The sequence below is a fragment of the Zingiber officinale genome, chromosome 11A, assembly GCF_018446385.1.
Source record: "Zingiber officinale cultivar Zhangliang chromosome 11A, Zo_v1.1, whole genome shotgun sequence".
Taxonomy (NCBI): domain Eukaryota; kingdom Viridiplantae; phylum Streptophyta; class Magnoliopsida; order Zingiberales; family Zingiberaceae; genus Zingiber; species Zingiber officinale.
Genome location: NC_056006.1, coordinates 10,837,348 through 10,851,005, shown reverse-complemented (window position 1 = coordinate 10,851,005; position 13,658 = coordinate 10,837,348). Strand labels below are relative to the sequence as shown.

General features: G+C 38.3%; 1 protein-coding gene across 1 annotated transcript; it reads right to left on the bottom strand.

Moving 5' to 3' along the window:
* Nucleotides 1–1,159: 1,159 nt before the first annotated feature.
* On the bottom strand, nt 1,160–4,133 carry LOC122031220 (polygalacturonase ADPG2-like). Its single transcript, XM_042590360.1, has 9 exons — nt 4,122–4,133; nt 3,893–4,030; nt 3,235–3,369; nt 2,991–3,137; nt 2,776–2,799; nt 2,408–2,697; nt 2,193–2,301; nt 1,513–1,626; nt 1,160–1,408 (listed from the first exon to the last, which is right to left on the bottom strand). The coding sequence occupies exons 1-9, from the start codon at nt 4,131–4,133 to the stop codon at nt 1,160–1,162; spliced, it is 1,218 nt and encodes a 405-aa protein (XP_042446294.1).
* Between the last annotated feature and the right edge of the window lie 9,525 nt (nt 4,134–13,658).

The following is a 13,658-nucleotide window of genomic DNA, read 5'->3' as shown; positions in this document are numbered from 1 at the left end:
ATACCTAATTACACTACGACCTTCTAATGGTTTGATCCTTTCCATTTTGGTCGTGAGCTACTATTTATAATTTATAAGGTACTGATAACATCATCTTCTGCATGTGACACCACATACTATGTTATCTACAGTATAAATTAATTGAACAACTACAACTAAATGTAGACAATTTGACCAAATGTGATTCTTTATTCATAATGAATGTTTACAAAGCTTAGGCTTTCAGTATACACTCCAATACTTTCTACTTGTGAAGCGGAGTATGTGGCTGCGACTTCATGTGTTTGTCATGTTGTTTGGTTCAGAAATTTGTTGAATGAGTTAAGTTTACCACAAGAAGAGGCAACCAAGATTCGAGTTGATAACAAGTCTACAATAGTACTAGCAAAAAATCTAGTCTTCCATGATAGAAACAAGCACATCGATACGCGCTTTCATTATATCAGAGAGTATATTATAAAAAAAGAAGTGCAAGTGGAATACATAAAGTCTCAAGATCAAGTTGCTGATATTTTTACCAAGCTACTAAAGTTTGAAGATATTATCAAGATGAAGAATCTACTTGAAGTCACAAAATTAAGTTTAAGAGGGGGTGTTGAGAATTAAACTTTAATTTTTTAGAGATAAAAGTTGGTCTTGATAAGAGTTCGTGATAGAGATAGAATGGATGAGGTGACAAGTTTGACTAGACTTCATGATACGATAAAATTGTTGAGTTGTCATGATAAGGATAAGAGTTTCGTAGAGATAGAATATATATATATATATATATATATATATAAAATTCTCTAGATTATTAGTGCTTATCCAATAAGCCTATAAATATGTATCTCTTTTCAATGAATGAAGCAAGTTGAGTTTTTTATTTTATTCTCCTTCTCTTCCACGTAGAGATTCTCCTCCTCTTCCATATTATTTTCTCCCATATTTTTCTTTTATTTCTTCTCCAATAATTTTTTTTCTAACATTTAAGACTGATGTTGTGAATAGTTGTATATAAAAAAAGAATTAAAATGATCCTTTTAGCTTGTTTGCTATTCCATTAAAGAGATCTGAAAGAAACATGCCGAATATTTAGGTTACAACTGAGCACAATTCTCCCAACTTGAGTGAAGGTTACACCAGGCATCATCCATCCATGGTCTGTAAGAAACCCTAGCTAACTAGCAAGGTTTCCCTGGGTCAAGCAAGAGACAGCAGGCGTGACTTGATTCCTTGCAGATCCATTGGCATTGATGCAGTGAGACTGCACCTCTTCTCCTTCATTTGCATGCCACAGATTAACACTGTCCATGACGATGCCATTGCAAGGCACACTTTGGCTGCAATTCAAAGCGACTGCTACGTCCCTCGATGAGCTTCCTGTCACTCCAATATATTTCACATCGATCACTTCTACTGCTGATTCCTGTAGTAGAGCATCAATTAGATAGCATTTCACTCGTGAATGATCATAACTATTATTGGAGTTATTTGTAACTTAGTTTTCTTTTTCTTTTTCTACGTACTTACATGGACATCGCAGACGCTGTTAGGACAGTAGTACTGATCTATAATAATGGGGAGACTCACGTCATTCATGGTAATATTCACAAATGATATGTTCCTCGCAAATCCAGAACCTCCCTGCAAAGTATAAAAAAAAAGTTAAATTTACTTTACGAAAATAATTTGTTTAGGACATTTATGTTTATCTTTATTATAATAATAAGATATACATAAATATTTTTAAAATATGAATCTTTCTTGATATTTTAGTCAAAAAAATTAAATTAAGATTGACATGTATGCATATAGGTGATGTCTTTAATTTAAAACTTTAATACTACTAAAAATATACTATAAATACATTTTTATATATCTTTAAAGAGTTTTATTTTAGTGAGTTAATTGCCGTGAATATAGTGCAATGATAAAACAATTGGAAGAATAAATATTTTAAGGAACATTTTTAAATATGCATAAGTTGTATTTAGATTTATAAAAAAAAATGATGCATGAAGAAAAGGATTGGATTACATTAAATCTATTATATGCATTCTTATCTTGCATTATAAGAGATTGTTTCTACAAATCAAACTAGTGATCATAAGGTCACACGATATTAATAGTTTTACGATTGCAACAAAGCTCCCATTCAAGTTGTGTTTAGATTTATCCGATAAAAAATTCATAGAGAAAGGTGATCTTGCCTGCCATGTCTTGATCCTGACTCCATTGGTTGTTTGGGTCAAGGTGCAGTTGGAGACATAGATATTTGATGCTGTTGCCCGGGACTCATCTTTGCCCAAGCTCCCAATGCTACAATTAATTAAGCATGAAATTAATTAATGGCTTAATCAAGTTTAATTGCTTTGAGGCTACTTACTAATTAATGGCGAATTAGTAAGTAATTAAGTATATATACCTTATTCCATGGCCAGGGCCGCATGTTACATTACGTATAGTAATGTCCTCAACACCTTCGCTCAGTGACACACAGTCATCTCCTGTCCCAATTATGGAGTTGCTGATGTTTACAAATTTGCTTTCCTGGACGTGGATGCCGTCGGTGTTGGGGCTGTCCTTGGGGGCGATGATGATGATGTTGCTGATATCGACTCGCTCACTCTTCGCCACCGATACATGCATCATGGTGCTGTTGATCAACCTCAGCCCCCGAATCTGTGCATCGGTGCAACTCATCATATGTAGACTCTGCAATCAATATTATACTTCATTAACAATGTCCACACTTGACTCAAATTTTTCATCAATGTGTTTCAGTCGACTTACATTGGGTGCATCATCTGGACATTGCTACAGAATGAATCAAGTCGATGAAAAGAATATAGTTAGTGTCAAGAAATACATAATTTGAGACATAGATAAATCAAGAATTGTCTAATACATGAAACTCCTTAGTATAGTTTAATCTTGCATTTTACAATGGGCTATTTTATTATTGCACCAAGACTCCCTTTTATAGAAAATAGATATAAAAGTTTTACCTTTTTCTCTTTACATGACCACCAGTCTGTCCCTTGCCCGTCGAGCTCGCCGGAGCCGGTGATGTTTATGCCATTAATTTGAATGAAAAGAAGCCAGCTGAAACCTTCTTGCCATATTTCATTTGTCCGTTTAAGGTTTCCATGAAGCTTTGGCACAAGAATAGCATATCAGTCTTCCTCATCAAACATATATAAATATATACACACACAATAGGTACCCATATATGTATATATGTATGTATACCGCTACATAAATGAAGTTGTTGCAGGGTCCTTCGAAATTGATACGAGATAACAAAAATGTCTTCCCTGCCGGAATGATCAAGGTGGAGCGTGTCGTGCTATTGTGACAAGCTGCACTCCATGCATTCACAAACGCCTGAAGCAGTAGTAGTTAAGGATGTAAGATAGAAATAAAATACATTGGCCATTAGGGTAAATCTGGGAAGCAGATGGATCAGCATCAATCACGTGTGGTTCGAACATTGCGGGCGTTTGAGATGCCCGGTGTAAGTTTCGAACCCTCGTTATATGGAGCCCGGATCCTTTGAACCACTTTTTGCCATCCAAGGGATGGTCCCTAAACATGCATTGATAAGTGAGGACCATGTATTCCACCAATATATGTGTAGGGGGATAGAGATCCTCTGGTTCCAAATCTCTGGATCACTCTGGTCCCTTGCTCATTCATTGATTGGATGGGATGGATCCCACTTATTTAACAGGTGGGGTCTAATCCACTTATCCAATGAATTGACAGGGCCTCTTCTGGTCCAGAAAATTCTGGACCAGAGGATCTGGCTTCTGTTTAGGGACCATCTCTTGAACCGCAAAAAGTGATCCAGAGGATCTGTCCTCCGTTATATGGGAGTCCATCCTATCTCTTTGTTTTAAATACTTACTAGAGTGTCATTGGTGTTGCCATCTCCTATGGCTCCAAAGTCTAAGACGTTGTTTATTGACGACTTATCAGCCAAAATCTCAGTAGCAGCAGAGGAAGAAGCAAGAAGAAGGAGAACAAACAGACTGACGATAAGATTCTGAAACAAAATCAAAACACAAGAAAAAAATATATAAAAAAAACTTGTTTGATTTTTAAAGAAATAAATGGAGATAATTTAGCTTTCTTACTTGTCCAGCCATTGTTGAGTACGTAGTACTGTGATTCTTGAACTATGAGTGTTGTATATGTATATATATAGATGGAATTTTGTTTGGAAAGAGTTTAAAATTGGAGATTTACTTGGACCTCTTTGCATTACGATTTGGTACAGATCTAGTTAGTTGGGGGAAGAATGCATTTTTCAAGCAATTGCGTTGCAATTATTGAAACTTTATATACTAAATTATTTGAATATTAAATTTAGAGTTGGATGAAGAAAGTTGTCTGCATTGATAGCGCAATTAATCTTTAGATTTTACTTTTATTAAAGCTTATTTTGGAATAATATGAATGAATTCATTTAGTTATAGAAAATTCATTCACATGCATGTATTTATTGTTTTTCTGATGGTTAATATGGTTCTAATTTGATTATTAGAATATTCGTGAATAAATTTGATATTCAATTAATAAATACGTTTGAATACAACTAAGCTCGACGCATTACACCCGTAAACACCAAAATCATTTTATTTGATATCTTCATCTACATGAATAATGAAAATGAAATCACATTTGGTAAGACAATAATATTTCAGAAGAATTATTAGGCAGCTTATCTATATAATTAATATATACTTTACATCCAATAAGTTTTAATTATAATTGATTGAGTGCTAACATTTATTATACAATTCTTAAAAATTTAATCAAAGGTACTAAAAACCAAGGCCGTTGAGCGATAATATGGTACTAACATTTATTATACTGTTTTGAATATCTAAATGGGTCGATCGATTACGATTTTGACTTGTCGATTTGGGTCAACGGTTAATAAACTCGTTGAGCGATAAGACGTTTATGGTTTTAACCAGTCAATCTGAGTGCAGATTAACTCATTGACCTGGTTACCGTTCAGGGCCAAGTACGGCTCAGACCCAGCTCTTGGTGGACGCTTAGTGAAGGACAGCAAGACAAGTAATAACACAAAGTCGTAGATTAATTCTCATGCGATCAATAATACATTTTCAATTCTATAACATATATACTTTTCCAGACTTATGTCTCTGCAGTAACAAGCGAGATAGGTCTGCATTCAATATGGTAAATATGAAGCCTCAAATATCGCATTAAGCCATTTAATGCTGGTTAAATAAGGGAGGTGTAAGAATAATATTGGAGAAGATAAAGAAAAAAAAAAGAACTGATTTGAGCAAAGGTTAAACTGTTTATCTATGCCTTCTGTGCGATCGTAAGCCACGCACTTACGTGACATCGTCAGTATAATTTCTTTACATTATTAAACTCCTATTTTCTCTTCCCTCGTGTCCTTTAATTAAAATTTTAATTAAAATTTTATTGATGTTATCTTAAAGTTGAGGAGAAGACATGCTAATTTAAGTAGATAATTTATTGACACATAGTTGATTCTTTGATCTGGGATGAAATTCCTTAACGATTCTATGTATAATCAGTCGATTCAACGAAACGTTAGTGACCAAAGATCAAGAAAAGGGTCTCTGGTAAGACTATCTGACGCTCAAGTCAATACAGTTTCCTTATAAGTGGAAGAAGAAGAACAGTAGTGGATGCACGAATGAAGGTTTCAAATGTAAAAATTACGTACATTGCCAATGGAGAAAACTCCCCTTTATACCACCTCTCACGATCTTCATGACCATGAGATTGTTGGGTTTTTCGGGCCGCAAAAATCATTTTTTTTTTGCGTTGCGGAAACCCCGAAACCCCAGCCACCGAATCCATGCGAGGAATAAAATTTCGAAAAACATTACGAGTACGAGTTTCTTACACTAATTCTAAACTAGATCTACAAGGAGAAGGAATTTACCCTTGTCCAAGGTTCGTCGCCGGATCTCGAGAGTATCAAAGTAGATGCTCCTCTATGTGTATCCACACGAACAACTCGATGGAGAGAACCTCTAAGGATGTGCTAGCAACCTTAGAAGATCAGTAATGGTGGAGGAGAGGGAGAGAAGAGAAGAGCTTGAGGAAGAAGAAGGAGTTACTCACCAAGCACACAAAATGCACTAACTCCTCATCAAAAGTGGCCGACCACTTTAAGGGGAATTGCAACCTCCATGGGATGCCAAGAGTCACAACTCTTGGTAACTCCCATGAGGTGACATTCCACATAAGCAACCATGATGATATGGAGCATCATCATTGGACCACTTAATGCCAACTCACCAATGAGGTGGCAAATGGTCAAGTCAAAATTGACCTTTCATCTTTCTCTCAAGTCAAGTCAAACTTGACCACTTATCTCCCTTGGTTGATCTAATCTAACCATTGGTTCAAGTCAATTTTAATTTAATGAATCTCTATTCATTGAATTAAATTGATTAAATGATTCTAAGTCCAAATTAGACTCACTTAACACATGAACCAAATTGAGTCCAACTCAATTAGCCTACTTTGGATTACTCTTAATCCAATTTGGTTCATCATATGAACCTAATCATTTAGGTTCATCAAATGAACCTAATTTCCATCTAATTGCCCTTTGTGTGTGACCCTATAGGTTCTTGTAACGTTGGCAATGCTCCTAAACCCATTTAGAAGCATAAGTAATGAGCGGTATCTAGCAACACATCATTACTACCCAAGTTACAAGAATATTGAGATCCAACATCACCTTGTGACTACTAATTGTGACTCATCATAATATATGACACTGTCCTTCTATCCTAGACATCTAGATTGATCAATATGAAGCATAGACCGTGTCATCCTCTAATCAATCTAAATCTTGAACTCCAAGTAGACTCACTCAATCAAATGAGCTCAATATCTCATATTGACTCATTTGGGCATGGTCATGCACTTAGTGGTCTCACTCTATCAAGAATATCGATGTCACTCTCGTCATATAGGAGGGATAGATCTCATCTACATCACTCACATCCCTCCGCATAATTTGTTACATACCTAGTAATCGCCTTTATAGTCCACCCAGTTACGGGTGACGTTTGATGAAACCAAAGTACATAACTCCTTATGTAGGGAACCATGGTGACTTCAGGTCCAAGGACTAGTAGACATACTAATAGTCACATGAGAAAGTATATGCCACTCATATAACGATCCATGATACTTTCTCATGGCGGATCATTCAGTATACATTCTCCAATGCATACCCATGTGTCAACTTGATATCTCCATATCCATGACTTGTGAGATCAAGTCATCGAGTTGACCTACATGTTAGTCTCGTCGCATTAACTGTAACGACCCGCCTTCTAACTACTAGGTTGTGAGGCGAATCGCTACAGTTGTACTGAACTGACTGTAAAGAAAACTGATCTAATTTAAACTTTTCTACTAATTGATGACTGTTCTTGGTTCTACATGTGCTAAAGGATGTAATCTGAGGAACACAAAGCGTATCCTACATCCCCCATGGACTAGAAGTTAATCTGCTGAGTTTCTTGGTCGAAACTAAGCTTCCCAATCGATCCAAACTGAACTGGATCGATTGCTCTCCGTTGGATCGATCCACGGATCGATCCAGGCTGCTACTGGCACGGATGAACACCCTGGATCGGTCGGTGACCGATCCGTGCCGCTTCGTATCTTCTGGATCGGTCTGCACCGACCGATCCAGAGTACATCGATCGTAGACCGATCCGGTGGCTCACGATCGGTCGGCGGACCGATCGGTGAGTTTCAAACCAGCGTTGGATCGGTCGGCCGACCGATCCATAAACGACGCCAACTTTATGTTCGCTTGGATCGGTCGGTGACCAATCGGTGACACGAACCACTCGATCGATCTGCGGACGATCGGAGTTTCGATTCGAATCAGAAACTCTGATTTCAGCACTGCTTCGTGCCAAAACCTCATACAACAACTACCTAATGCATAATAAACTATTTTAATAACATGTAGTAACAATTCTAAACTGGTCCATGGCATTTTACTCACTAAAACGCATTTTAACAACTTAAAGTGCATGGAAGTATAAATTTCTAAAAGTTCTAATTGTTTAAACTTGCTAAGGTTCAAGAGTGCATAAAACATGAAAACTAGAACTAATAAACTGTAAAGTGCTAAAGTAAATGCTAGATCCCCAGAGGGTCTTTTATTCCAGTTCCTGCCACACACACCATCTTTGCATTGCCCTCCAGCTTTCTCTGCTAGTCCATTTTCCTTTTACCTGTATCTGCAGTATAAGGAAAATAGTATCTATAAGCTAAAAAGCTTAGTAAGAAACCATCTACCTCACTAAATCATGCACACGATGCAAATATGCTTTTAAATCATGCTGTTTGAAAAACATACTGAATATGCAAGCATGGCATAACATAAGCTGAACGTAAAATAAAACTGATCATAACATGTCTAGAACTGTATATGAAGCTATCATATTTAACAACTGAAATAAGCTGAGCTGATACAAAAGTGAGCTAAGCTGAAGCTGAGCTAATACCGAATTCCATTATGTTTTAAAACTGATTTGGAAAAACTATTATATTTAATAGATAAAAATACTAAACATGCTGCTGTAGGGCCCTGGCAACTGTACTTGCTGTGCGCGCATCCCTAACTAGACCCGGGATTGCAAGTTCCGAATCTAGTAGGGTTTACTAGGTTAGCTGAGCCTAGGGACGACTATGGGAGTCCAACCCAGTGGATATCTAATCCAGTACAGTGCCGCTGCTGAAAGTAAAATACTGAAATGCTAATTAGCTGAATATAGGTTATCTGAACCTAGAACTAGGTTGTCTAAACCTAGAGGCGACTGTGGGAGCCCACCCATTGGACATCTAGTCCCATAAAGCTGAAATAAAACTGATATGCTGGTTTAAATGCTTCTATGCATTTAACTATGTTGTTAAAACTGTCTAATGTTGCGCTAACCATTTTATCGAACACCTAGTATGCTCTAACTCTCCTCTCTAATAGGGGGAACACCTCTAGGCACCCGACGACGTCTAGAACCTCTATCTGAAGAGGAAAAACGTGTCCGGCCCATCCAGAGATACTCAACTAACCCCTAAGTCTGCGAAGAGAATTAAATACACTCTAGATATCGATAAAAACTACATAACACTAAATTATAAGCATGCAATCAAACGAGAGCTACTTATACTGTAGGTGAGGGGTTTCTTACCTCGTACGCTAATTTTCTTACAATTCCTTTCGCTAGAAATTCCGGTGGAGACGACTTCTCGACGATTCGCTCGCGTCTATGCGTTCCTCTCGCGGAGGGGAACGTTCTCGTGTCGGAGTCGTCGCCGGAGAGTGCTCTTAGGGCCCTAGGGAGGGAACCCTAGGTGTTCCCTTGTGGTTGGCGCCGAGAGAAGGAGAAAGAAGAGGAAGTGGCGTGAGGGCTTCGGTGAAGAGAGAATTGCCGAACCAACTTCTAAAATAAACCAAACCCTCTTTAAGTTTTTTTAATTTATATTAAGTGGTTTAATGAACCCAACTCTAATATAAATATATTTGGTTCTCCTTTCTTTCAGCACGGCCCTGCTGGGTTCACTGGTTTCTAACATTATCCGTAAACCATAGGTCTCGGGTTCGATTCCCGCCTAAGCTATTTTGCGGTTCTAATTATTTTTGCTACTTCCGCTACTCGAAAAATTCTGGAAAAATATCTAAAAATTCTAGAAAAATCATAGAATATTTATAATGCAGTTTCGAGAATTTTCGGGCGTTACATTAACATTATCCCTGAATATTAATACTTGACTAGGAATGATTAAGAGTAGTGTTTCCTATATCATCTCACTATCAGGTCAACTAACTGATTGATATAGGTAAGAACCTTCTACTCAAGTACGCTATTATACTTAGTTATTTGGCACCAATACAAGTAAGTATAATAACCAAAATAAATGCCTTTATTTATATATAAGAATATGATACAATGAGTCCATACAACAATCATCAAATGATTGGCTCTAGGGCTCTAACTAACAATCTCCCACTAGCACTAGTGCCAATCAATGTGGGCTCTAAGCCCCAATGACCTAGTGTGACCATCATGCTTTCTCTATGCCAAAGCATTGGTCAAGGGATCTGCGATGTTAGCTTCTGAAGGTACTCTGTAAATCTTCACATCTCCTCTCTCGATAATCTCTCGAATGAAATGGAAGCGTAGTAGTATGTGTTTGGTCCGCTGGTGTGAGCAAGGTTCCTTAGCCTGCGCAATTGCTCCATTGTTGTCACAATAGAGCTCAATAGAGTTAGCGATACTAGGAACCACCCCAAGTTCAGTGATGAACTTGTGGATCCAAACTGCCTCCTTTGCTGCTTCTGATAGAGCAATATACTCGGCCTCTGTCGTAGAATCAGCTACTGTGTCCTGCTTCGAACTCTTCCAGCTCACAGCACCACCATTTATGCAAAACATGAACCCTAATTGCAATCGATAATCATCCTGGTTGGTCTGGAAACTGGCATCACTGTAATCCTTTACAGCTAGCTCGTCATCGCCTCCATATATCAAGAAATATTCTTTAGTCCTTCTTAAGTACTTAAGAATATTTTTGACCACTATCCAGTGACTTTCACCTAAATTTGACTGGTATCTGCTCATCATGCTCAAAGCATACGAGACATCAGGACGAGTACATAGTATGGCGTACATGATAGATCCTATGGCTGAGGCATAAGGGATCTGATCCATGCAGTCTCTCTCCTCTCTATAAGAGAGACCTTGAGTCTTCGAAAGACTCACGCCATGTGACATCGGCAGAAATCCCTTCTTGGAGTTCTGCATGGCAAACCGTAGGAGTACCTTATCAATATATGCACTCTGACTTAGGCCAAGTAACCTCTTAGATCTATCTCTATAGATCTGTATGCCTAGAATGCGGGATGTTTCACCTAAGTCCTTCATTGAGAAACAAGTCCCTAGACAAATTTTGACAGACTGTAGCAAAGGGATGTCTTTTCCAATGAGTAGTATGTCATCCACATACAATATAAGGAAGACAACTGTGCTCTCAACAACCTTCTTGTAGACACAAGATTCATCTTCATTTTTGATAAAACCAAACTGTTTGATTCATCATCGAATTGAAGATTCCTGCTCTGAGAAGCTTGCTTTAGTCCATAAATGGACATATGCAGCTTGCATACTCTGCTAGTATGCTGTGGATCTACAAAAACCCTCAGGTTGTGTCATGTACACATCCTCGAGTAGGTTTCCATTCAGAAACACGGTTTTGACATCCATCTGCCATATCTCATAGTCATGGTATGTTGCAATAGCAAGCATGATCTGAATGGACTTGAACATCGCTACTGGAGAAAAGGTTTCATCATAGTCAATACCATGAATTTGCTTGAAACCTTTAGCTACCAAGCGACCCTTATAGATAAGTCCATCCATGTCAGTCTTTCTCTTAAAGATCCACTTACACCCAATGGGTTTGACCCCTTCAGGTGGAGCAACCAAAGTCCATACTTGGTTAGTGTACATGGATTGCATCTCGGATCTCAATGGCCTCTAGCCATTTCTCGGAATCTGGTCTCATCACAGATTCTTAATAGGAGGCGGGCTTATCCTGTATGAGCACAACGTCATCATGGTCAAACAAGAGAAATGAGTATCTCTCAGGCTGACGACGTACCCTATCAAACCTGCGAAGAGGTATGTCTTCTTGAACTGGTTGTGGTGTCTCAACTCCTTGTGGAACAACATTATCCACAACACTTTGTGGTTCTAGTTCAACTTCCATCGAGACTTCAGTGCTATTGTTCGCATCTTGAACTTCTTCAAGATCGAACGTATTCCCACTAGTCTTTCTAGAAACAAAATCCCTTTCTAGAAAAATCCCAGTCTTAGCCACAACTACCTTGTGTTGACTGGGAACGTAGAAGTAATATCCCTTGGTTTCCTTGGGATATCCAATAAAATAGCACTTATCAGATTTGGGACCCAATTTGTCCGAGACTTGACGTCTAACGTAAGCCTCACAACCCCAAATCCTCATAAAAGACACCTGAGCATCTCTTCCAGTCCATATCCTATATGGTGTCTTTATTACAGCTTTAGATGGACCTCGGTTGAGAATGAAGGCTGCTGTGTCTAAAGCATAGCCCCAAAGAGATGTAGGAAGATCTGTGTGACTCATCATAGACCGTACCATATCTAATAGGGTTCGATTTCTCCTTTCGGATACACCATTCCACTGTGGTGTTCCAGGAGGAGTGAGTTGGGATAGAATCTCACACTCAGCTAGATAGTCACGAAACTCATGGCTAAGGTATTCTCCACCTCGATCTGATCAAAGTATCTTAATACTCTTGCCAAGCTAGTTTTGTACTTCATACTTGAATTCTTTGAACTTTTCAAAGGATTCAGACTTATGTGTCATCAAGTACACATAACCATATCTACTGAAGTCATCAGTAAATGTAATGAAGTACCTATAACCACCTCTAGCAGCGACGTTGAAAGGGTCACATACATCACTATGTATAAGACCTGACAAGTCAGTCGCTCTCTCACTGTGTCCACTAAAGGGAGTCTTGGTCATCTTGCCTAGAAGGCATGACTCGCATGTCTCATATGATTAATCAAATGAGTCCAGCAAACCATCTCGATGGAGCTGGGATAAGCGTTTGTCATTTATATGACCTAAGCGACAGTGCCAGAGATAGGTTGGGTTCATGTCATTTGACTTGAACCTCTTGGTACTTATGTTATAGATAGGGCTCTCAAGGTCTAGAATATAGATTCCGTTCATCAGAGGTGCACTACAATAGAACATGCCATTTAAATAAACTGAACAACATTTTTTCTTTATTATAAATGAAAACCCTTTCTTGTCCAAACAAGAAACTGATATAATGTTCTTAGTCAAAGCAGGTACATAACAACAATCATCCAACTCTAATACAAACCTAGAGGGCAGAGATAAAAAATAAGTCCCTACAGCAATAACATCAACCCGTGCTCCATTGCCTACTCGTAGGTCTATCTCGCCCTTCGTCAATGCTCTGCTATTTCTCAACGCTTGTACATTAGTACAAATGTGAGAAGCACATCCGGTATCTAATACCCACGATGAAAAAATAGAGAGGTTGACTTCTATAACATGTATACCTGAAGTAGAAATCTTATTTCTCTTCTCCTTAAGATCTTCCAGGTATCCTGTGCAGTTCCTCTTCTAGTGCCCTGCTTGCCCTTGATACAGTTGACAAAGATGTTCAACCATATCATAAGCAGTCATTAACTCATGTTGCTTCTGAAGCTCAGAGTTCATGGTTGCGAGCATAAGACATGACACATCTAATGTGTCATCTTGATGCTTCTTGTAAGCATCACGATCAGCTCGCGTGGCAGTGGCAGGAGGTGCCTCGGGAATGGGCTGCTCCAGGACGTACAGTTTTCTTTCCTGAGTTAGAACTATTCTCATATTTCTGTACCAGTCCAGGAAATTAGCTCCGTTGAGCTTGTCCTTCTTAAGGACAGAACGTAGGGAGAAAGAGTTCGTATTTGACGTCATTGTTATCTACAACAGAAAATACAGAAAAATCATATTCTATTAATCATCTAATTAGGTCTTTAATTAAATGATGCTCTCAC

Bases quoted from the DNA above. Each gene is read 5' to 3' on its own strand.
- LOC122031220 (XM_042590360.1), bottom strand. The intron at 2,800-2,990 runs GTAAAACTTTTA...TTCATTCTGTAG, and splicing joins GGTCATGTAAAGAGAAAAAG to CAATGTCCAGATGATGCACC. The intron at 1,409-1,512 runs GTAAGTACGTAG...GCTCTACTACAG, and splicing joins ACAGCGTCTGCGATGTCCAT to GAATCAGCAGTAGAAGTGAT.